Source organism: Triticum urartu, chromosome 5A (assembly GCF_056163025.1).
Source record: "Triticum urartu cultivar PI428250 chromosome 5A, HENAU_Tu73, whole genome shotgun sequence".
In the NCBI taxonomy this organism is placed as follows: domain Eukaryota; kingdom Viridiplantae; phylum Streptophyta; class Magnoliopsida; order Poales; family Poaceae; genus Triticum; species Triticum urartu.
This window is the reverse complement of record NC_141877.1, coordinates 409,083,561-409,108,705: the sequence shown is the minus strand read 5'-3', so window position 1 is coordinate 409,108,705 and position 25,145 is coordinate 409,083,561. Positions and strand designations below refer to the sequence as shown.

At 45.9% G+C, this 25,145-nt stretch overlaps 1 protein-coding gene across 2 annotated transcripts; it reads right to left on the bottom strand.

Annotated features, from left to right (window-relative positions):
• Nucleotides 1-23,231: 23,231 nt before the first annotated feature.
• On the bottom strand, nt 23,232-24,627 carry LOC125556084 (uncharacterized). Of its 2 annotated transcripts, none has more exons than XM_048718880.2 (3): nt 24,306-24,627; nt 23,866-24,045; nt 23,232-23,751 (listed from the first exon to the last, which is right to left on the bottom strand). In XM_048718880.2, the coding sequence occupies exons 1-3, from the start codon at nt 24,468-24,470 to the stop codon at nt 23,446-23,448; spliced, it is 651 nt and encodes a 216-aa protein (XP_048574837.2). In that variant the 5' UTR covers nt 24,471-24,627; the 3' UTR covers nt 23,232-23,445. The 2 variants fall into 2 exon arrangements, with proteins under 2 accessions (XP_048574837.2, XP_048574836.2); XM_048718879.2 differs by having other exon boundaries at nt 23,824-24,045; nt 24,306-24,623.
• Nucleotides 24,628-25,145: the final 518 nt, after the last annotated feature.

Below are 25,145 nucleotides of genomic sequence, written 5' to 3'. Positions count from 1 at the left end.
GCAATCACCAGGGACTCGGCCAGCCGACTGCTCTCGGCCACGCAGGCGGACGACTTCCGGTAGTCGCCAGCCACAGTCAGAATTCCCCTGGAACTGGGCATCTTCATCTTGAGGTAGGCGTAGTGGGGGACCGCCATGAACTTGGCCAAGGCGGGCCGGCCAAGCAGCGCATGGTATGGGCTCTCGAGGTCCACCACCTCAAACCAAACAAACTCTCTTCGGAAGTGATCTTTGTCCCCAGAAAGGACGTCAATCAGGATCTTGCCGATTGGCGAACAGGAAAGCCCAGGAACAATGCCGTGGAACACAGTTCGGCTGTTCTAAAGCTGTCTCTGCTTGATTCCTAACTTCTCCATGGTGTCCTTGTACAGAATGTTGATGCTGCTGCCCCTATCTATCAGGACTCGCGAGAAACGCGCGGCCCATTTGTCCATGGCAAAGGTGGCATCCAGGACCAAGGAGTAGGAGCCCGGACTCGGCATCACTTTTGGGTGGTCAGCCCTGCTCCAGCTGATGGGCCTCTCTGACCAGTGCATGAACTATGGCGTCTTTGAGGCTACTGCGTTCACCTCCTGTCGCTGCAGCCGCCTGCTGTGTCGATCATCAGCCACACTGGTGAACACTACATAGGCCACGTGCTCTTCAGGGTACTCGTCTTGTACTGCGCCGACTGGCCTGACTGCCGGCTGCTGGGGAGGAGGCGGAGGCGGCTGCCCAGCAGGCGGGGGTGGCAGGAGGCCGTCTCCCTTGGCGATCCTGGTGAGCCAGTGGCACTTCCGGGTGGTGTGATTCGATGGCTTCGTGCCGCTGTGGAACTTGCAAGGTCTATCCAAGGTCTGCTCATAGGAGAAGGCCGGCAACCAGTTCGGCTTGCCGCCTTTCTGTCGCTTGGGCGGAGGCTGCTCCTCTGGCTGCTGGGCTTTGAGGGTCACGACCTGTCGGCTGCTGGAAGCCGGCAGCGGGGCCTTGCGCTTGTGGTCGCCCTGCTGTTGTCACCGGCCGGCGTCTGCTGCCGGAGTTCTTGGAGCCTGAGGAGCTACTTTGCCAGTCGTGCTGATTTGAATTTCCGTCTTCATGGAGGAGTCGGCCGTAGCGTACTTGTCCGCTATGATCAGCAGCTCGTCGAGGGTTTCTGGCTCGTCGCAGAGGAGCTTGTGCTTGAGGAGGGTGCCTTCTCGGCACCCGGCTGTGAAGTACTCGATGGCCTGCACCTCGTGCACGCCCTCGCAGGAGTTCCGGAGCTCGGCCCAACGCGTGAGGTAGTCGCGAGTCGACTCGTCAGGACCTTGCACGCACAAGGAGAGCTGACGAGGCTTGGGAGGACGCTTGTATGTGCTGGTGAAGTTGCGGACGAATGCTTCGGTGAAGTCGACCCAGCTGTTGATGCTGTGGGGCTTCAGGCTGTTCAGCCACGTCCGGGCCATGCCCTGGAGCATGAGCGGAACGTACTTTACGGCGACATGCTTGTTGCCATTTGCTATGCTGGCAGTCGTGGAGTAGTCGACTAGCCACTCTTCCGGCTTCACGGAGCCGGTATACTTGGGCGTGTCCCTTGGGAGCGTGAACCCTCTGGGAAAGGGCTCGTCCCGAATGCGGGGCCCGAAACAAGGCGGACCCAGCTCGTCTTCTTCTTACAGTGCCAGGGACCGGTGAAGTCGGTCGATCCGGTGGCGGGCGTCGTTCTCCCCAACTCCCTCTCGGCGGCCAAGGCGATCACCGAGAGTCGGATGGTCAATAGGCGGCGGGGAGACTCGCCTCTTCCTGCGGGGAGGGGGAGGCAGACAGTCGTCCCGTCGTTCCACCGATCTTGGGCGGCCGTCTCGGTCGCGCTCTATGGTAATCCGAGTCCGACTAAGGTTGACAGCCGGCTCCTTGTCCTTTCTTCCTCGGGCACCGCCAGTCGGCGTCCGAGACGTCGCGCCTTGATCTCAGTGCGGGTCATCGTTTGGCCGCAGCGGCGCCTCCGTGCGGCAGCCGGCCTCGTTCTGCGCGGCGGCCGCGTCGAGGAGCCGCTGGACTCGCTCCATCATGAGGAGGCGCTCTTCGCCCTCGAAATTGTCCAGCTCATCCGCCACTGCCTGGGCGGCTCGGATGTTCTCCGCTGGCGTGGCATACACGGGGCGGCCAGCCCCAAATAGGCTGGCGATGGCTACGCCGCGCTGCTGAACCGCGCCAAGGCGGCTGGGCCCTGCCGGAGCCGGCGAGCCACCAACAGCGTGATCCATCTCCCGCTGGTAAGCTTTTGACAAGCGTCTCATGCTGGCTAGCTTCTTCGCGCCTTCAACAAGCTGAAGGCGGCGCGCTTCTAACGTCTCTGTGTCAGCATCTTCCGGGATGGGCGCAGCTAGGTCTTGCAGCGCCGTGCCGAGTGAGTCAGGTGCCCTTCCACCAGGGAACTCGTCATGACTGATGACGAGCACCTCAGTGACGGTGCTCCCGTCGCTCTCCGCGTGGGGGAGAGGTTCGTCGTAGACCACCACGTTGGAGGGGAACGCGTCGACTGATGCGGTGTCGAAGTCGAGCAGCATCGGGTCGGTGGAGCCTACGGACTCCAAGTCTACGGCAGGCTCGCCGGAAATGTGGAGTTGATCGAGGAGGCCCGCGAGGAGGTTTTCGGGGCCGCCTACGCCTGCGTCGGACGTAGGCTCGTCGGAGAGGCGGACCTCGCCGACAAGTTCGGCCAAGGAGCTGGCTGCGCAGGCGATCTCCACGCCGCGCAGCGCATCGATGCAAACTTCGTCTGGCGTGCCTGGCTGGCTGCGCTCGCCAGGGAGGAAAAGGGTTCCCGTCCAGAACAGATCTCCGGACGGCGGTGCACCATGCCCCACGGTGGGCGCCAAATGTCGGGGGTTTGGTGCGACATATGCCAACGGATGGCTTATCATGGTGGGGGCGAGTAGAACGTCGCCGGTGCCTGGAAACGGGATGAGGCGAAGACATGCACGCCGGCGAATCTTACCCAGCTTCGGGGCTCTCCGGGGAAATAATACCCCTACTGCTGCTCTGCGGGGTCTCCGCATGATCACTGTAGTCAAGGGTTTACACGGTTGCTCCTTGAGCTGTGTATGGTGGTAGGAGAGGGCAGAGCTCTCTCCCTCTATCTGGTGAGGTATAGAACTTCTGGGATCCAACCCTTTGCATGGGTGCCCTAGGGGGTTTATATAGGCCTACCCCCCAGGGGTACAATGGTAATGTGACTGGGCGCGGGCCCAGCCGTTAGTGTCTCCGACCTTCGACTTCTCCGCCGGCTGCTGGGGTCCGCCGACTGGTAGGCCCCGCCGACTGGTCTGGTACGGAGCCGACAGGCCGCGTCCGCCACGGGCGGGTCTTGCCGGCTGCTGATTACTGTAGCCGTGCTCCTGATGATGCAAGCTTGGTCATGGGGTCATGGCAGCAGCCCCGCCGCCCGGCGGGCGATCACTGTGGCCACTCCCCATCTCTTCTTGATTAATGGCGTGTGGGCCTCGGGGGAGGGCTCGGCCGACTCCCCCGGGCCGACTCCCATTGGGTCCGGCTGGCAGTGCTCCTGCCATCTCCCGAGGTCTCGCTGGCTGGTGGGCCCTGCTGCCCCCAGGTCATACAGACAAGCCGTCATGGGCGCAGGACTAGGTACAGTGGTGCTGATGTTAGGGCCGGCTGGGCAACAGTGCCACGCCGCGGGGAGATCCTCCCAAGTACGGCGCGCTGTAGCCATGCCTGCCCTTGGTAAGGGGCGGGGAGTGGGCTTCATTGTAGCCATGCCCCTGCCCCGTCCCCCTTGATGAGGTCACGGTTTGTTGGAGTCGCCGGTCGACTCCCCAAAGCCGGCTTCACTGGAAGTCATCCCTGGGACTCGGCCGTGAGCGGGCAGTCGGCCGCCTTGCCGCAGACTCCCCGGGAGGCGGCTCTTCGCCCTGTGATCTTGAGGGGCGCAGCCTGCCCCGATGTCTTGAAAGGTCATGGGGCTCGGGTTGGCCTACCCGTGGCCCATTACTCCGACAGAAGTGGGTGCCAACCATTCAGTGACTGACTGAACCTTGGTAGGATCTACTGCTACACCTTCTCCTGATATAACATGTCCAAGGAATCCAACTTCCTTCAGCCAAAACTCGCATTTGCTGAACTTGGCATACAACTGATGTTCCCTGAGTTTCTCAAGAACTAAGCGCAAATGCTCTTCATGCTCCTCCTCGTTCTTCGAGTATACCATTATATCATCAATGAACACCACAACAAAGTTATCCAAATATTCCATGAACACTTTGTTCATCATGCTCATGAAGTAGGCAGGGGCGTTAGTCAGTCCAAACGACATGACTGTATATTCATACGACCCGTACCATGTGGTGAATGATGTCTTTGGTATGTCCTTCTCTTGTATCTTCAGCTGGTGATATCCAGATCGCAGGTCGATCTTTGAAAACACCTTAGCTCCTTGCAGCTGGTCGAACAAATCATTGGTCATCAGCAGTGGGTATTTGTTCTTGATCATCACCTCATTTAACGCACGATAATCAACAACCATTCTTAGAGACTTATCCTTCTTCTCGACCAAAAGCACTAGGGCTCCCCATGGTGATGAGCTCCGTCGAATGTAACCTTTCTCCAATAACTCCTTGATATGTTTCTTAATCTCCTCCAGATCATTTGCGGGCATCTGGTATGGTCTCTTCGATATAGGCCCGATGCCTGGCAATAGCTCTATCAAAAACTCAATGTCTCGATCCGGTGGCATGCCCGGTAACTCTTCTGGAAAAACATCCGGGTAATCCTTCACTACAGGCACTTCCTCCTGAACAACTCCTGTGCGGGTATTCACTTAACTACTTCTTGGCGCATGCCTAGATACATACTTGATCCTTTTTTCCCTCAGGGCTGGTGAGACAAATTGACTTACTAACACAGTCAATGCTTCCTCCATACTTTGACATCCAGTCCATGCCTAATATCACATCCAATCCTTGTGACTCCAAGATTATTAGGTCAGACGGAAAAACATGGCTACCAATGGTTAAGGGTATCTAGTCGCACCATCGACTAGCCATATACTTTGCTCCAGGTGAACTCACTAATAGATGGGTCCTAAGGGTTTGGGTCGGTAGTTTAAACTTATCCACGAATTCCCTTGATATGTATGAATGTGATGCATCAGTATCAAAAAGAACAAGGGCGGTAAAAGACTTAACCAAAAACTTACCAATAACCGCGTCTGGCTGCTCTTCAACCTCCTCCACATTGACGTGGTTCACTTGTCCTTTGTTGAATGGATTGGGCTTCTTTCCAGTGCTCCCATTGCCGTTTCCATTCTTCACTTCAGGGCACTCAGTGGCATAGTGTCCACTCTTCCCGCACTTGAAACAAGTAACGTGGCTTATGTCTCTCTTCGCGGGTGTGGCTGGATTGGAACGGTTCTGATTGTTGCTTGTTCCATTCCCATTCCCATTCCTTGGGCCAGTATGATTATGGTTACTTCCTCCATTGTGGGTGTGGCCTCCATGGTTATGAATAATTCCTCCTGAGTTCGGGGTTAGGCGAGGCTTCTGCTGAGCTCCTGAATTATACCTTCCTTGTCCATACTTCCTCTTACGGTTCTCAATTTGTTGCTGCTTCCCTTCAATCATAAGAGCTTTATCTACCAACTCCTGGTAGTTGTTGAATGTTGCCACCATCAACTGCATGCTCATCTCATCATTCAGCCCTTCCATAAACTTCTCCTATTTTGCGACATCTGTGGCCACATCATCCAGGGCATAGCGAGATAACTTGCTAAACTCATCCTTGTACTGAGCCACAGTATAGTTCCCCTGGCGTAAGTTGCGAAACTAACACTTCTTCATACTCATAGCTCCAGTTGAGACATGGGCTGTACGGAAAGCTTGCTGAAATTGATCCCATGTAACAGTGGCTATAGGGTAGGTGACTATATAATTATCCCACCATGAGGCTGGTGGTCCATCCAACTGATGTGCGGAAAAACGCACCTTCTCAGCATTGGTACATCCTGAAGTGATTAACTCTCTTCGAATCCTGCGAAGCCAATCATCTGCTACTATGGGCTCGGTGCTACTGGAAAACACCGGCGGCTACAACCTCAGGAAACGGGCTAAGTTGTCAACTGGTGGCGGTGGTGGTGGATTGTTGTTGTTGTTATTGTTGTTGCCTTGGTTCTGAACTAACAACTGCATCAGGGTATTCTGCTGCTGGATCAACTGAGTGAGCTCCGGTGGGAAAGTAAATCCGGGGTCACGTCTCGGAGGCATCTGATGGGTTTAGAGGGGAGAGATTAGAATAGAAAAGGGGTCTAACGAGAAAGCACTACCCATATGCACATGAGACAAACACAAACATTTCACTCCATCAATCAAGCAAGGGCATACAATCGATCTAACTATCGTTACAAAAGTGCTCGGACTATACTATTTACATGGTGGAATACTACTACCGATGTGGTGGTCTACTAAAAATATTCTTCAGTTGAAGACTCCATGATATCTGCTCTAGCTTCGTCTTCATAGTCATCATCGCTATTGTCGGGGTCCGAGTCGGTGTCGTCGATCATAATGTAGTCCTCCGGGCGAATCTCCTTGGGTTCTTCATCTTCTCCTCCTGGTGCGGGGTCTCCCAGAAATACTCCTAGCTTCCTCTCTAGATCGTCATTCTTCTCCACTAGTACGATGATTTCCTCCTCATAATCTTCACGAGTAGCCTTAAGTTCTTCCTCCAATTCCGTGATCCTAGTTATTGCCTTCTTCAGATCTATCATGCCTGCGCACATCTGGTTCTCCTGGCGACGAATGTGTTGGTTTAGCTCCTGGATAAAAGCTGCAATTGATCTATCCTTCCTGGTGCTGATCATCTCCCATTGCTCATCTTGGCGCCCACAAATCTGATAGATAGTATCCTTAAGCTCCTTATGATAAACTTCTCCAATGCATCCCATGGTGATGTGAGCGGCCATACTCTTTCCTAGACTCCAGGTTGGTGCATCGAAGGAAAACTCTATGGGCTTAGTGACTGGCGTGAATGTCCTTCCTGGAACTTGAAATTGGATCATCCATCGTTCCTCTTCTGGTAAAGTGGCGTTGTAAGTACCGGTGAAGCTTGGTATTCCAATGTTTAGGTACCTAGTGACTTCTTTCAAGTGTCATCCAAAAGGTGCTTCTTCATCCGGTTGTGCAAACTTGTTCCTTGTGTCCACCATCCTAAAGAGTAGAAAATGGAGAGGAGTCAGAAATAAGAAGGGAATAGTGATCAAGGGCTTTAGCTTAGTGGTCATGTCCTACACTCAGCGTGTGCTCTGATACCATCTTGTAGCGACCCGACCTCAAACGGTCAAGTCTCTGTGCTTCAGTGTCATCCTTGGATCGGTAATGCTGACACACAAAATACTCAAGGATTTATAATAGAGTAGCAATCACACACTCATTACATCGAATGTCTCAAAAGAGAACTTATTACAATAAATATGGCTTAAGGCCATCTAATACGATAACAGTAGAAGGCTTGGAAGATAAAGTGAGTCCATCAACTCCAACGGCATAGCTGAGCTGCACGGCAACGACCTAACGAACCTTACTCCTTGTCTGAAAAGTCTGCAACATAATATGTTGCAGCCCGAAAACGGGTCAGCACATGGAATATGCTGGCAAAGTAACACAGTAGAGCAAGAACAGAATAATGCTATCACTACATGCATATTTGGCTCATGGAAAGCTCTATGGTTACAGTTTTTGCGAAAAGCCAATTTTTCCCTACAACAAAGGAATAGATTTTATTTAACTATCATGGTCATTGAAACATCATCGAGAAGGTTCCTCCAACTCAATCTCAATTAAAGTAATTAACAACCCAACAATATTAGTTTAGAGTGATGCGATACTTAGGACACTCCAAGTACTAGATACTCAGCATGTCCATAACTGGGGACACGGCTAACCATGATTAGTTTATACACTCTGTAGAGGTTTGCGCACTTTTCCCCACAAGACCCAATCTCCTTCGTTGGATTTCTCGCACTATAGGGTGTTTGAGAAACGAATGACCGAGACACAGTCTTTCAAAAGCATTAACCCCTTACTCCAGGCAGACCATACCAAACCTACATCCCACTACCTGCTGATCCACATCTTCGGGAGCTTCACGCAACCTACTCAACTATGCTAGAGCCCATAATAGCTTGTGGCTGCACACGGAAGTTTCTAGCATGAAAATATCTCAGTTCCCTTTGAGCCTGGGTGGTGCACCAAAGGATTATCACACGGGTACTCCGGGATATCCTAGGACAACACTATATTCCCCAGGTGCCCAACAAACAATCCACCCAGATGTGTATTCAAGTTGCCACCTTAAGTTGAACCATTAATTGACAATCTCACATCTGTCATGGATTTCACTCTCCCAAACCACGTCTAGGAGCATAGCATAGCGATATAAGCAACACGTAGAAGTAACTCCCAAGGGTTTGAATATAACAGGGCAATAGGTTCTACCTCATCAACTACTTCCCAACCCACATGTTAATCACAACCTAACCATGCAATGTTTGAGGATTGGACCTAATGCATAAAAACTGGGTGATAAAGGGGTATGATCAAAGTGTTACTTGCCTTGCTCATGATCCGCAAAACCTAGGGATTCGTAGTAGCACACTTCGCACTCCGGGTGTTCTATCGCAAACAAACAATAGCATACATAAGCAATCAAGCAAATAAGCACGGGTAAAACTCAAATAAGAAGATCTAACCAGAAAGTTCAAATTAAGAACTCCGGTTTGCAAAAAGAATCAAATCAAACGGAGCAACGAAACTCAAACTGCGAAAGAAATAAGATCCGTTTACTAATCTGGACTAAGGTCAAATTTTATAGTACCAAAAGCTTGTTCAAGTTGGTTAAACGGAAAGAGGGTCTCGAGACGAAGATCTAAGCGCTTGAATCGCCTGATTCCGACAAACGAACGAAAAGATAAACTAAAACGAAAATCGGATCAGAAATCGCGATTGAAAATAATCACGGAAAATCCGAGAAAAAGAAAACTGATGAACAGGCTAACGAACGAGCGTTCGTTGTCTGTTACTAACGAGTGAACTCCATTCGTTAAAATGAACATACGGACGAACGTTCGCAAAGTAACTAAACCGTGAAAAACCGGCGAACCGATCAAAAAAATGAACTAGGGTTTCTAAAAAAACCGGATCAGTTTTTTTTCAAAAACCGGCGGCGTTACCTCCGGCGAGGCGGGGCGGCGGCGGCGGCGGTGCTGCAGCGGCGGTGGCGAGGCGCGACAAGAGCGGCGGCGGCGGGGTTGGGTGGTGGTGGCGGCGGGGTTAGGGGGTATTTAAGGAGGGGGTGGCGGCTTGGAGGAGGGGCAAGGGAGTCTCGGCCGGACTCCTTGTCCGAGGCGGCGGTGGCGGCGGTCTCCTGGCGGGAGACGGTGGCGCGGGGGAGGCGGGCCGGTGGCTGGGCTTCGGCCTGTTAGCCACTGCGCACTTTTTAAAAAAAATTCGCCGAAACTAAAAAAACCTAGAAAATAAAATAAAATTCTAAAAATGCCAAAATAAATTTTCACCATCTAAATAAAATATTTAGAACAAGATGAACATTTTCTTGGCCCTAAAATGCAACTTTGAAAAACGTGCAATTTTTCTAATTCAAATAAAATAGCAATAAACTCCGGATAAAAATCAAATATTTGATTTTAATCTCTTTCCTCCAACATTTCATTTATTTTGGAGAAGTCATATTATCTCCTCTCATGTATTTTAATATGAAATATTTTCGGAGAGAAAAATAATTAAAACCAAAAATCCTCGTTTCAATATTTGATAAAACTCAAATATGAAAACAGGGAAATCCCCAACTCTCTCCGAGGGTCCTTGAGTTGCTTAGGATTTCGAGGATTCGCGAAACGAAATGCAATAAAATATGATATGCATGAATGATCTATGTATAACGTTCCAAATTGAAAATTTGGGATGTTACAGTTTTCATGAGCATGAACACAAGTGTTCAAGGTCGACCCACACATCTCCAATGCATAATCTTCCAATCACTTCTCTTTTTGAAAAAGTTTTTAGGCATAAGAGGCAAGTATTGTTTTTGTATTTTGCATTATTTTAATAATTTTTATTGTTTGTTTCACCCACAACTAAATAAAACAAAAACAAAAAGGAAAACAAAAATCTACTTAGTGAAGAAAGCAAACAAGAACACACGAGAATATCAACCCCGCGTTATTGCTCCCCGACAATGGCGCCGGAAAAGAGCTTGATAATCTCCAAGTGCAAGGAATCATCGTAGCAATTTTCAAAGGTGGAAGTGATAAGTATGGAGTGTCGAACCCACAAGGAGCTAAAGATAAGATCAATATTCTCTCAAGTCCTATATGTCACTGATACGACTCTACGTACACCGAACGTTTGCTTCCATCTAGAAACGAGAAATAAAACTATGATGAGTATGAAGAGGATAGCTTTGTATGACATCGGACAACTAAAATATAAAAATAGGTGTTGTTAACATAAAGTTAGAATATATTACTATATATTATAAATAGCGAGTGTGGAATAATGATGGATCGGTGTGTGGAATTGTCCTAGGCAATTGTTAACAAGATTGGTAATCATTATTTCAATTTTATATGAGGTAGAGGCATAAGCTAACATACTTTATCTACTTGGATCATATGCACTTATGATTGGAACTCTAGCAAGCATCCGTAACTACTAAAGATCATTAAGGTAAAACCCAACCATATCATTAAAGTATCAAGCCCCTTTATCCCATACGCAACAACCCCCTTGCTCGGGTTTAAACTTTTTTCACTCTAGCAACCCACTATAAGCGAATCATGAACCTATTGCAACACCCTACAACAGGAATCCTTCACATGTGTGTGGCACAGAAGGCACCATAGGACAGCAGCAGAATAAAACATACAACTCAAACCAATCTGGATCATCAATCAACCCAAACGATAAAAGAAATCTATTCAAAACATCATAGGATGGCAACACATCACTTGATCATAATATGTGGCATAAAGCACCATGTTAAAGTAGGGGATTACAGCGGGGTGCGGGAGAGTGGACCGCATAAAAGAGATGAGGAAGGTGATGAAGATGGTGATGTTGATGAAGACGATCACCGCGGCGATGGTTCCCTCGGCGGCACTCCGGCGCCACTGAGAGAGAGGGGGAGAGAGTCTTGCTACCTCTTGAGCACTGCATTGGTTTTCCCTTGAAGAGGAAGGGTGATGCAGCAAAGTAGCGTAAGTATTTCCCTCAGTTTTTGAGAACCAATGTATCAATCCAATAGGAGACTACACGCAAGTCCCTCGTACCTACACAAACAAATAAGAACCTCGCAACCAACGCGATAAAGGGGTTGTCAAGCCCTTCACGGTCACTTACAAGAATGAGATCTGATAAGATAATAATAATAATAATAATAATAATAAGATAAATATTTTTGGTATTTTTATGATATAGATTGAAAGTAAAGATTGCAAAATAAAATAGATTGAAAACTTATATGATGGAAAATAGACCCAGGGGCCATAGGTTCCACTAGTGTATTCTCTCAAGATAGCATAAGTATTACGGTGGATGAACAAATTACTGTCGAGCAATTGATAGAAAAGTTCATAATTATGAGAATATCTAGGCATGATCATGTATATAGGCATCACATCCGTGACAAGTAGACCGAAATGATTCTGCATCTACTACTATTACTCCACACATCGACCGCTATCCAGCATGCATCTAGAGTATTAAGTTCATAAGAACAGAGTAATGCATTAGGCAAGATGACATGATGTAGAGGGATAAACTCAAGTAATATGATATAAACCCCATTTTTTATCCTCGATGGCAACGATACAATACGTGCTTTGCTGCCCCTGCTGTCACTGGGAAAGGACAACACAAGATTGAACCCAAAGCTAAGCACTTCTCCCATTGCAAGAAAGATCAATCTAGTAGGCCAAACCAAACTGATAATTCGAAGATACTTGCAAAGATAACCAATCATACATAAAAGATTTCAGAGAAGAATCAAATATTGTTCATAGATAAACTTGATCATAAACCCACAATTCATCGGATCTCGACAAACACACAGCAAAAAGAGTTACAATGAATAGATCTCCAAGAAGATCGACGAGAACATTATATTGAGATCCAAAGAGAGAGAAGAAGCCATCTAGCTAATAAATATGGACCTGAAGGTCTGAAATAAACTACTCACACATCATCGGAGAGGCCATGGTGTTGATGTAGAAGCCCTCCGTGATTGATTCCCCCTCTAGCGGAGCTCCAAAAAAGGCCCCAAGATGGGATCTCTTGGGTACAGAAGGTTGCAACGGTGGAAATAGGGTTTTGTGGTGCTCCTGGATGTTTTTGGGGTATATGGATATATATAGGAGGAAGAAGTGGGTCGTGGAGCCACGAGGGTGGAGGGTGCGCCCAGGGGGTAGGCGCGCCCCCTGCCTCATGGCCTCCTCGTTGGTTTCTTGACGTCCACTCCAAGTCCTCTGGATCACGTTTGTTCCAAAAATAACTCTCCCGAAGGTTTGATTCCGTTTGGATTCCGTTTGATATTCCTTTTCTGCGAAACACTGAAATAGGAAAAAAAACAACAATTTGCACTGGGCCTTGGGTTAGTAGGTTAGTCCCAAAAATAATATAAAAGTGTATAAATAAGCCCATTAACATCCAAAACAGACAATATAATAGCATGGAATAATCAAAAATTATAGATACGTTGGAGACGTATCAAGCATCCTCAAGCTTAATTCCTGCTCGTCCTTGAGTAGGTAAATGATAAAAACAGAATTTTTGATGTGGAATGCTACCTAGCATAATTCTCAATGTAATTTTGTTTATTGTGGCATGAATGTTCAAATCCGAAAGATTCAACACAAAATTTTAATATTGACATAAAAATAGTAATACTTCAAGCATACTAACAAAGCAATTATGTCTTCTCAAAATAACATGGCCAAAGAAAGTTACGCCTACAAAATCATATAGTCTTGCTATGCCCCATCTTCACCACACAAAATATTTAGATCATGCACAACCCCGATGACAAGCCAAGCAATTGTTTCATACTTTTGATGTTCTCAAACTTTTTCAATCTTCACGCAATACATGAGCGTGAGCCATGGACATAGCACTATAGGTGGAATGGAATGGTGGTTGTGGAGAAGACAAAAAGGAGAAGATAGTCTCACATCAACTAGGCATATCAACGGGCTATGGAGATGCCCGTCAAGTGATATCAATGTGAGTGAGTAGGGATTGCCATGCAACGGATGCACTAGAGCTATAAGTGTATGAAAGCTCAAAAAGAAACTAAGTGGGTGTGCATCCAACTAGCTTGCTCACGAAGACCTAGGGCATTTTGAGGAAGCCCATCATTGGAATATACAAGCCAAGTTCTTTAATGTAAAATTCCCACTAGTATATGAAAGTGATAACATAGGAGACTCTCTATCATGAAGATCATGGTGCAACTTTGAAGCACAAGTATGGTAAAAGGATAGTAACATTGTCCCTTCTCTCTTTTCTCTCATTTTTCATTTTTTTTTATTTGGGTCTTTCCTCTTTTTATGGCCTCTTTTTTTTCTTTTTTTTCGTCTGGAGTCTCATCCCGACTTGTGGGGGAATCATAGTCTCCATCATCCTTTCCTCACATGGGACAATGCTCTAATAATGATGATCATCACACTTTATTTACTTACAACTCAATTCTTAGAACAAAATATGGCTCTATGTGAATGCCTCCGGCGGTGTACCGGGATGTGCAATGACTCATGAGTGACATGTATGAAAGAATTATGAATGGTGGCTTTGCCACAAATACTATGTCAACTACATGATCATGCGAAGCAATATGACAGTGATGAAGCGTGTCATAACAAACGGAACAGTGGAAAGTTGCATGGCAATATATCTCGGAATGGCTATGGTAATGCCATAGTAGGTAGGTATGGTGGTTGTTTTGAGGAAGGTATATGGTGGGTTTATGGTACCGGCGAAAGTTGCGCGGTACTAGAGAGGCTAGCAATGGTGGAAGTGAGAGTGCGTATAACCCATGGACTCAACATTAGTCATAAAAAACTCACATACTTATTGAAAAAATTTATTAGTTATTGAAACAAAGTACTACGGGCATGCTCCTAGGGGGGTAGATTGGTAGGAAAAGACCATCGCTCGTCCCCGACCGCCACTCATAAGGAAGACAATCAATAAATAAATCATGCTCCGACTTCATCACATAACGGTTCACCATACGTGCATGCTACGGGAATCACAAACTTTAGAACAAGTATTTCTAAAATTCACAACTACTCAACTAGCATGATTCTAATATCACCATCTTCATATCTCAAAACAATCATCAAGTATCAAACTTCTCATAGTATTCAATGCACTTTTTATGATAGTTTTTATTATACCCTTCTTGGATGCCTATCATATTAGGACTAATTTTATAACCAAAGCAAATTGACATGCTGTTCTAAAGGACTCTCAAAATAATATAAGTGAAGCATGAGAGATCAATAATTTCTATAAAATAAAACCACAACGGTGCTCTAAAGGAAATATAAATGAAGCACTAGAGCAAAATTATCTAGCTCAAAAGATATAAGTGAAGCACATAGAGTATTCTAATAAATTCCAATTCATGTGTGTGTCTCCCAAAAGGTGTGTACAGCAAGGATTATTGTGGTAAACTAAAAAGCAAAGACTCAAATCATACAAGATGCTCCAAGCAAAACACATATCATGTGATGAATAAAAATATAGCCTCAAGTAAAGTTACCGATAGAAGAAGACGAAAGAGGCGATGCCTTCCGGGGCATCCCCAAGATTAGGCTTTTGGTTGTCCTTGAATTTTACCTTGGGGTGCCTTGGGAATCCCCAAGCTTAGGCTCTTTTCACTCCTTATTCCATAATACATCAAATCTTTACCCAAAACTTGAAAACTTCACAACACAAAACTTAAACAGAAAATTTCATGAGCTCCGTTAGTATAAGAAAACAAACCACCACTTAAGGTACTGTAATGAACTCATTCTTTATTTATTTTTGTGTTAAACCTACTGTATTCCAACTTCTCTATGGTTCATAACCTCCGATACTAGCCATAGATTCATCAAAATAAGAAACAACACGCGAAAAACAGAATCTGTCAAAAACAGAACAGTATGTAGTAATCTGTAGGTTTCGAATACTTATGTAACCCCAAAAATTATAAAATAAATTTCTGGACGTGAGGAATTTATCTATTAATCATCTGCAAAAAGAATCAACCTAATCGCACTCTCCAGTAAAAAATGGCAGCAAATGTCGTGAGCGCTAAAGTTTCTGTTTTTTACAGCAAGATCGCAAAGACTTTCCCCAAGTCTTCCCAAAGGTTCTACTTGGCACAAACACTAATTTAAAAGCATGAAACCACATCTAAACAACAGCTAGATGAATTATCACTAGAGATACTAAGATCCCTGGAAATAGTGAGCCGTGAGCGATCCAGGCTTTGGCCTCATGGTGGACCCCACTAGTCAGTGGGAGTAAGCGTTGGTTTAAACTAAATTTTTTTAAGGGTGCAAGCTGGATCAGAAGTGTGTTTTGCGGTACAAGATTTGTTACTATGTATTTCATTTTGAGTCTAAAGGTGAAGCCACCAAGATCCAAGCACAAGTTGGTTGGCTCAAATCGTTGCCTTCAAACCTAACTCGCACATGTACATAACCACACACACACATCTGGCATTCGCCCAAGTGTCGCAGCTTGTGTCTTGTCGGTGCCGACTACCACCCAGTATAAGGTGGTTTTTGCATTTATGGCCCCACATGTCAGAAAGTGGATCGATTTTGGGCTATGGTTGGATTTCTATTCACACACTGACGTGGCACTACTATATTGATGGATAAACAAAATTTTAAATTCATGAATATTTTAAAATTTATGAACAGTTTTGAATTTAGGGGAACTTCTTTTGCAATCCGAGAACATTTTCCGGATTCATGAATATTTTTTAATTCAAGATTGTATAGCGAGGAACATTTCCTGAAATTCAAAACATTTTCTAAATTTAAAAACGTTTTAAGAATTCCCGAGTCATTTTTTTCAAATTCGTAAACATATTTAAATTAATGATCATTTTCAAAATTTGTGAATATTTTTTATTTTTGAAACATTTGGAATATCTTGACTACATTTTTTGCTTTTTCTTCTCTTTGTTTTTTTCCTATGCTTCTTTGGGTGGGTTGAGGCCTAATAGGGGGACTAGTAGCCAACTGAAGCGAACATCCTGGTCGTCCTTCAAAGCGTTGCATGTTGAATAGTACCTCCTGTGCATGCGGGTTATTTAGCTATCGGTGGAGGGACAAACCAGTTTTCTGCTTTGTGCGTTTGTGAGGGGGTGGTGCCAGCTTGTTGGTTCTGCGGTGAGCGACTGGGTCGCTGCTTTCTCCGTCTTCCCCGTTGGGCTCTTCGGGCGGTGGATTCATGGTGAAAGACTGACATTGTGCTAACGCTGGGAGAGCTAGAACAGAAAGATCAAACATCAAAGAGCCAACACAACATGGGCACATGTCGGAGAGCCATTGTAGATAGGCCTCATGGCACTAAACCTAACCTCATTACCTCAAGTTTGGGAGGCAACTAAGTTGCAAGATTAGAGTCCTTTTGGGGATGAAAACCAGTGTAACGGGAGTGATTCTAAGAGCAGAGGCACGAGTGAACTGGGGTGCATGGGGTGTGCGACGTACATGGGTCTAGGGCTATGTCTGCACGTGCGCAAAGTATGGAAGTTAGAGAAAAGAGAGGTCTATTTCTGTGTAAATGGTTCGATAATAAATTTAGTTTATGTAGAATGAAAACTGGCAATATACCAAGACACAAACAACTAGCGATCAAAACATCAATCTGAACACCATAAACCAAGTAAACCAGAATCATGCTCAAATCAGTTGAGTTTGGTTCTCCATTTTTCGGTGTCAAAGTGCTCATCTTTAACCATAATAGCCACAAAAAATTAACTCACGACCGAAAAACGGCGCGGCAAAGCGCGCGTCACCATCTAGTTTATTACTAAACAGAACCAAAAAGCAAGGAACAAAAATAAAATTGGGTTGCCTCCCAACAAGCGCTATCGTTTAACGCCCCTAGCTAGGCATAAAAGCAAGAATAGATCTAAGTATTATCATCTTTGGTATGCAATCCATAGGTAGCTCTCATAATAGATTCATAAGGTAATTTAATTTTCTTTCTAGGAAAGTGTTCCATGCCTTTCCTTAATGGAAATCGGAATCTAATATTCCCTTCCTTCATATCAATAATTGCACCAATCGTTCTAAGGAAAGGTCTGCCAAGAATAATAGGACATGTAGGATTGCAATCTATATCAAGAAGAATGAAAACTATGGGCACATAACTCCTATTTGCAACAATAAGAACATCATTAATCCTTCCCATAGGTTTCTTAATAGTGGAATCCGCAAGATGCAAATTTAAACAACAATCATCAAATTCATGGAAATCTAACACATCACACAAAGTTTTTGGAATCGTGGAAATGCTAGCACCCAAATCACACAAGGCATAGCATTCATGATCTTTAATCATAATTTTAATAGTAGGTTCCCCCTCATCATAAAGTTTTCTAGGGATAGAAACTTCCAATTCAGGCTTTTCTTCATAAGATTGCATTAAAGCATCAACGATATGTTTAGTAAAAGCTTTATTTCGATTATAAGCATGCGGAGAATTTAGCACGGATTGCAACAAGGAAATACGATCTATTAAAGAATAATTATCATAATTAAATTTCTTGAAATCCAAAATAGTGGGTTCATTGCTATGTAAAGTTTTGACCTCATCAATCCCACCTTTACAAATTTTTGCATCAAGATCTAAAAACTCCGAATCATTGGGATGCCTTTTAATTAAACTTAACTCATCTCTAGTCCCATCATTATCAAGATTCATATTGAAAAACAAAGATTTAATAGGAGACACATCAATCACTTTTAGATCTTCATCCTTATTATCATCAAAACTAGAAGAACATGATTTTATGAAGCAATCTTTTTAGCACGCATCCTAGCGGTTCTTTCTTTGCACTCATTAATAGAAATTCTCATATCTTTGAGAGACTCATTGATTTCATGCTTAGGTGGAATAGATCTAAGTTTCAAAGAATCAACATCAAGATAAATTCTATCCACGTTCCTAGCCAACTCATCAATTTTAGACAATTTTTCTTTAATCAAAGTATTGAAACTCTTTTGCAAACTAATAAATTATTTAATATTAGATTCAAAATCAGAGGGCATCTTATTATATTTCCATAAGAATTATTGTAGGAATTATCATAATTATTAGAGGAATTACTAGGAAACGGCCTAGGATTAAAATTACCTCTATACGCGTTATTACCAAAATTGTTCCTACCAACAAAATTCACATCCATAGATTCATTATTATTCTCAATCAAAGTAGACAAAGGCATATCATTAGGATCAGAAAAAACACTCTTATTAGCAAACAATTTCATAAGTTCATCCATCTTTCCACTCAAAATATTAATTTCTTCTATAGCATGAACCTTTTTACTAGTAGATCTTTCAGTGTGCCATTGAGAATAATTAACCATAATATTATCTAGGAGTTTGGTAGCTTCTCCTAAAGTGATTTTCATAAAAGTGCCTCCCGCGGCCGAATCTAAAAGATTTCTAAAAGAAAATTTCAATCCGGCATAGAAAATTTGTATAATCATCCAAAGATTTAAACCATGTGTAGGGCAATTACGTATCATTAATTTCATCCTCTCCAAGCTTGTGCAACATGTTCATGATCAAGTTGCTTAAAATTCATAATATCGTTTCTAAGAGAGATGATCTTAGCGGGAGGAAAATACTTAGAGATAAAAGCATCTTTGCACTTATTCCATAAATCAATACTATTTTTAGGCAAAGATGAAAACCAAGTTTTAGCACGATCTCTAAGCGAAAACGGAAATAGCTTCAATTTAACAATATCATTATCCACATCTTTCTTCTTTTGCACATCACACAAATTAACAAAGGTGTTCAGATGGGTAGCGGCATCTTCACTAGGAAGGCCAGAAAACGGATCTTTCGTGACAAGATTCAGCAAAGAGGCATTAATTTCACAAGATTCAGCATCGGTAGGAGGAGCAATTGGAGTGCTAATAAAAACATTATTGTTGGTATTGGAAAAATCACACAATTTAGTATTTTATTGAGCTATCGTGACAAACAATCCAACACACAAGCACACAAGAAGCAAGCGAAAAGAGGCGAACTAGAAAAGAGAAGGGGAACGGAAAAAGAGGGCAAATAAAATGGCAAGGGTGAAGTAGGGGAGAGGAAAACGAGAGGCAAATGACAAATAATATAATGCGAGGGATAAGAGTTTGTGATTGGTACTTGGTATGTCTTGACTTGTGCGTAGATCTCCCCGGCAACGGCGCTAGAAATCCTTCTTGCTACCTCTTGAGCACAGCGTTGGTTTTCCCTTGAAGAGGAAAGGGTGATGCAGCAAAGTAGCGTAAGTATTTCCCTCAGTTTTTGAGAACCAAGGTATCAATCCAGTATGAGACTACACGCAAGTCTCTCGTACCTGCACAAACAAATAAGAACCTCGCAACCAACGCGATAAAGGGGTTGTCAAGCCCTTCACGGTCAGTTACAAGAATGAGATCTGATAGAGATAATAATAATAAGATAAATATTTTTGGTATTTTTATGATATAGATTGAAAGTAAAGATTGCAAAGTAAAATAGATTGAAAACTTATATGATGGAAAATAGACCCGGGGCCATAGGTTTCACTAGTGGCTTCTCTCAAGATAGCATAAGTATAACGGTGGGTGAACAAATTACTGTTGGGCAATTGATAGAAAATTACATAATTATGAGAATATCTAGGCATGATCATGTATATAGGCATCACGTCCGCGACATGTAGACCAAAACGATTCTGCATCTACTACTATTACTCCACACATCGACCGCTATCCAACATGCATCTAGAGTATTAAGTTCATAAGAACAGAGTAATGCATTAGGCAAGATGACATGATGTAGAGGGATAAACTCAAGCAATATGATATAAACCCCATCTTTTTATCCTCGATGGCAACAATACAATACGTGCCTTGCTGCCCCTGTTATCACTGGGAAAGGACACCGCAAGATTGAACCCAAAGCTAAGTGCTTCTCCCATTGCAAGAAACATCAATCTAGTAGGCCAAACCAAACTGATAATTCGAAGAGACTTGCAAAGATAACCAATCATACATAAAAGATTTCAGAGAAGAATCAGATATTGTTCATAGATAAACTTGATCATAAACCCACAATTCATCGGATCTCGACAAACACACCGCAAAAACAGTTACATCAAATAGATCTCCAAGAAGATTGAGGAGAACATTGTATTGAGATCCAAAGAGAGAGAAGAAGCCATCTAGATAATAACTATGGACCCGAAGGTCTGAAGTAAACTACTCACACATCATCGGAGAGGCCATGGTGTTGATGTAGAAGCCCTCCGTGATTGATTCCCCCTCCAGCGGAGCTCCGAAAAAGGCCCCAAGATGGGATCTCTTGGGTACAGAAGGTTGCGGCGGTGGAAATAGGGTTTCGTGGTGCTCCTGGATGTTTTCGGGGTATATGGATATATATATATATATATATATAGGAGGAAGAAGTAGGTCGGTGGAGCCATGAGGGTGGAGGGCGCGCCCAGGGGGTAGGCGCGCCCCCTGCCTCGTGGCCTCCTCGTTGGTTTCTTGACGTCCACTCCAAGTCCTCTGGATCACGTTTGTTTCAAAAATAACTCTCCCGAAGGTTTGATTCCGTTTGGATTCCGTTTGATATTCCTTTTCTGCGAAACACTGAAATGGGCAAAAAAACAGCAATTTGCACTGGGCCTTGGATTAGTAGGTTAGTCCCAAAAATAATATAAAAGTGTATAAATAAGCCCATTAACATCCAAAACAGATAATATAATAGCATGGAACAATCAAAAATTATAGATATGTTGGAGACGTATCAAGTCTACTCGTTGTGCTTCCTCCTCCATGGCCTCCCCCCCCCTAGGTGGGGAGAGGTTCTCCCTCTAGTCCTTGGCCCCCTCCGGCTTCCTCCTCCATGGCCTCCGGTGATGATGGCCCCCTCCAGCAGGGTGCCGGAGAGGGCCTAGATTGATTTTTCAGGGCTACAGAGGCTTGCGGCGGCGAAACTTTTGATCTAGGTTTCTTTCTTGTGGTTTTGGTATTTACGAGGGGATCCACGAGGCAGCGGCAAGATAGGAGCACCCTCCCGAGGGGGTAGGGCGCGCCCCCTACCTTGCCATCACCTCGGGACTCTTCTGGCCCAACTCCGATGCCTCGGGGGTAGTCCTGGCCATCTCAGGCCCGGCCCTGTCGGCCCACCCAGGCCCGGCCCTAAAATCCAGGGCCTAGGCCCGATGGGCTTGTCCGTGGGTTGGGCTTGGGCCTGAGTTTTGAGCCCATCAATAGGGCCTGGACGGGCTTGGGCTTGACATATTGGCATTTTAAGGAAGAGGCCCGGCCCACGGCCCTAAGCCCAAAGGCTTTTCAGGGCTTTTTACGAGATGGGCCGGGCTTGGGCTTAAAAAGTAGGCCCGGTGGTAGGGCCTGGGAGGGTCTGGGCCTCAGTTTTCTGCCATGGGCTTTTTTAGGCCCGGCCCAAGCCCGGCCCGGCCCGGCCCATGGCCAGATATACTCGGGGGTCTCTTTTGGTCCATAAAAAATCACCGTAAATATTCAGCCCATTCCGAGAACTTTTATTTCTGCACTGCACAAAAAACGACACCGCGGTAGTTCTGCTGAAAACAACGTCACTCCTGGTTAGTTCAATCAAATCATATCAAAATCATATAAAATTATTGTAAACATTGCATGAATACTTCATAAATTATAGATACGTTGGAGACGTATCACGCCCCCTGAGCTTGTTTCTTCCTCGTGACTCCTCGGGTCTTCTCCCGAACCTTCGTGGGTCCCTTCTGGTTCAGAAAAAATTATTCCAAAGTTTTTTCTCCGTTTGAACTCTGTTGATACTGATTTTCTGAAAAGCCAAAAACAAGCAAAAAACAGCAACTGACACTGGCACTAGGTTAATAGGTTAGTCCCAAAAAATGATATAAAGTTGCATATAATTATATATAAAACATCCAAGATTGATACTATAATAGCATGGAACAATAAAAAATTATAGATACATTGGAGACGTATCAGCATCCCACGAGTAGTAAGAATAGTTCACCGACATAAAAGGCGGCTGGGTGGCCCGCCGAGCCCGTCAAATACAAGCGACGCAGCTTGCTGCTTCACCTCCCTCGGCTAGCCTGATGGAGCAAGTTGCCGCCCCAAGCCGATGTGTGGTTCAGCTACTCGCCGCTCCAAGCTAGTTCGTGAAGGAGTGGTGAGTTGCTCCAGGCCGGCACGGCAAGGAACATGGCAGCACGGGCATCGTCGCTACCGTCGATGCCGCTGCATCGTATCGCGCCTCCAATGCCTACGACCGCGCCATTTGCTGTCGGCGCGCTCGTAGCCGCACCATGCAGGCAGAGAAAGAAGCCGGCTTTGCGGATATCGACGAGGTGGCGGCCAGCATGTCCGTGCCCGTCCCCATCATCAAGGAGAAGTAGAACACAGGTGGCCGCGTCGCTTGGGTCCCATGAAGGCCACCGCCGAGGCACTGCCGGCGTACACAGCGGTGTCTTGCCCTCTCGCCAGTCACCGTTGTCCCCTTACCTAAGAACCAACCTTGGTCCGTGCAGCGTAGGGACCCTCCCCCTCCGGCTGAAGCATCAGGCGGCGATTCCACTCCGGTGAGCGGTGCGAAAGTGAGTCGTCTTTTGCGCTGAAGCATATATCTCTGGGGCTCATCGCTGCCGCTCATGGGGACAGCGTTGGAGACCCGCCGCGGCCGGCAATAGATAGTTGAGGGTATCATGTCGTCAGAATGGATACCTGCCCGCGCCGGCCGTAGACTAGTCCGGTTTTGTCCGGTTTGTATGAAATTCGTCGTGTTTATATGAAATACAGCCCAGTTTGCATGAATTTCATCCGCTTTGTTGAAAAAGAGTTTGAAATATATGCAGTTGGATAGCGGCCTCCCGCATCCGTGTTCATGGGCGGATGCGGGAAGAAATTTGCGGGTCACCGTTAGAGACGCCCTAAAGTTGCATAAACCGTGACATGACAATAAAATCTAGTAATAACGTTGCATAAACAAGGAAATGGCAATAAAATCTAGCTATTACACCACCAGGCATGCAATACATACACAGAAAAACCAAAAAAAAAAACTGAGCATTACAGCACGGAAATGAACAAGAAAATACCATTATCAATCTCAGGGGCACAAATATTTCCTCAAAATAAATAAAGAATAATTCAGGTAGACGCATCGGCCACGACCTTGCTCTCTTCAACACTTTCAGTAGAATCAACAACAGTAACCTGAACTGAATCAGGATCCACACGTTTCTCTTCTTCCACCACCTGTGCATGTGTCTGGGGATCCTCTGCAGCCTCAGGCTCCAGGATTTCGGCCGTGTGATTTGGCTCGGTCGTCGCAACGGAGGGCTCAACTGCTAGCGGCTCCTCTGTCACTTCATTTTCATCAGCGGTAGCTGCTGCTGGTTCTTCAGCCTTCTTCTCTGGCTCAGCCTCAGGAGCTTCGTCGTCGGTCTCGTCGTTCTGTCAAAAGGAGCAGATTCAGTAGAGCTTCTTGACTCATCAAGTGCAAATCGCATAAAGATAAATTGCAACCTGAACTGAATCAGGATCCACACGTTTCTCTTCTTCCACCACCTGCGCGTCATGTGCATCCTCTGGCTCCAGGATTTCGGCCGTGTGATTTGGCTCGGTCATCGCAGTGGAGGGCTCAACTGCTAGCTGCTCCTCTGTCGCTCCATTTTCATCAGCGGTAGCTGCTGCAGGTTCTTCAGCCTTCTTCTCTGCCTCCGTAGCCTCGACGTCACTCTCGTCGTTCTGTCAAAAGGAGCAGAATCAGTAGGGCTTCTCGATTCATGAAGTGCAAATCGCATAAAATTGCAGGATACACCATCCAGATAAAAGGGGATGTTAGAAATCCCCTGCTGCTATCCATGGAACTTGTTGACACCCTACCAAACCAAGTTTTATCATGTGACTAATGGACTAATGAAACATGACCGCAACTGCTAAATCAAAACCTGCTCTTCTGTCACTGTATTAAAGTAGCGAGTGAAGAGGAAATCAAAGCTGTGTACCTCTTTGAGCAGGTCGCTGAGAGACCTCCGGCGAATCCCGTCGGCGGCCGGTTCAGTTTCAGCCACAGCCACACCGGCGACGTTCTTCTCCGCGGCGTCCTCCAGAACCTCCGGCGCCTCACCTTCTACCTTGAGGTCAGCAGGCTTCGTCGCACACGCCCCCATCTCCACTGCAGCGCCGCCGCTAGAGCGAGGGTTTGACGGAGGCAAGAACCAGATAGCCAGGAACACACCCACACACACACGCAGCAGGAAGCGGTATTCGTTATATGCAGCGGCGGATGTGCTCCAGCTGACCAGCCGGTACCCGGTAGGTTAGGCACTCCGCTACCTGCCATTGAGGCCGGCCAAGACAGTTCTATATTCTATGCTGCAATGCAAGGAGACTCCGGTCAACGTCCTGCTGGGGCGCAGGACCCGGCAACTCCTGAATAACAAACTCGCTGCGTGGTGCTGTCATTGCGCATATCATATGCGGCTGCCCATCCCATCATCGATGTTAGTAGTACTACCTGCTGCCCATTGGACTTTGGGACGGCGGCGGCCGGTTGTGCTGCTGCCTGCCGGTGTGTTGGGCGTCCCAGGGCAGGCTCCGGAATTTCCTAACCACCGCAACTAGCGCCCACTAGGCGCGGTGCGGTGCGGTGCCCTTTCCCGTTCATGCTCATCACACTACGTCCGTCCGTGCATAATGATGCAGTGGCCCTTCTGGCAGAATGGCAATCATCCTACAGAAACAGCTGGTTCTCGTTGTTAATTTGGCCCTCGGGAAATTAGGAAAGCCTCCTGTTTGTTTCCCTGGCCATGATTGCTCGTCAGAATCATTGTTCTTGGAATTTG

What these genes read in the sequence shown, in the direction of transcription:
- LOC125556084 (XM_048718879.2), bottom strand. Translation starts at nt 24,470, where the DNA reads ATGGGGGCGTGTGCGACGAAGCCTGCTGACCTCAAGGTAGAAGGTGAG. An exon ending in TCAGCGACCTGCTCAAAGAG is followed by an intron (nt 24,046 to 24,305) that starts GTACACAGCTTT and finishes TCCTTTTGACAG; the next exon opens with AACGACGAGAGTGACGTCGA. An exon ending in TGGATCCTGATTCAGTTCAG is followed by an intron (nt 23,752 to 23,823) that starts GTTGCAATTTAT and finishes TCCTTTTGACAG; the next exon opens with AACGACGAGACCGACGACGA.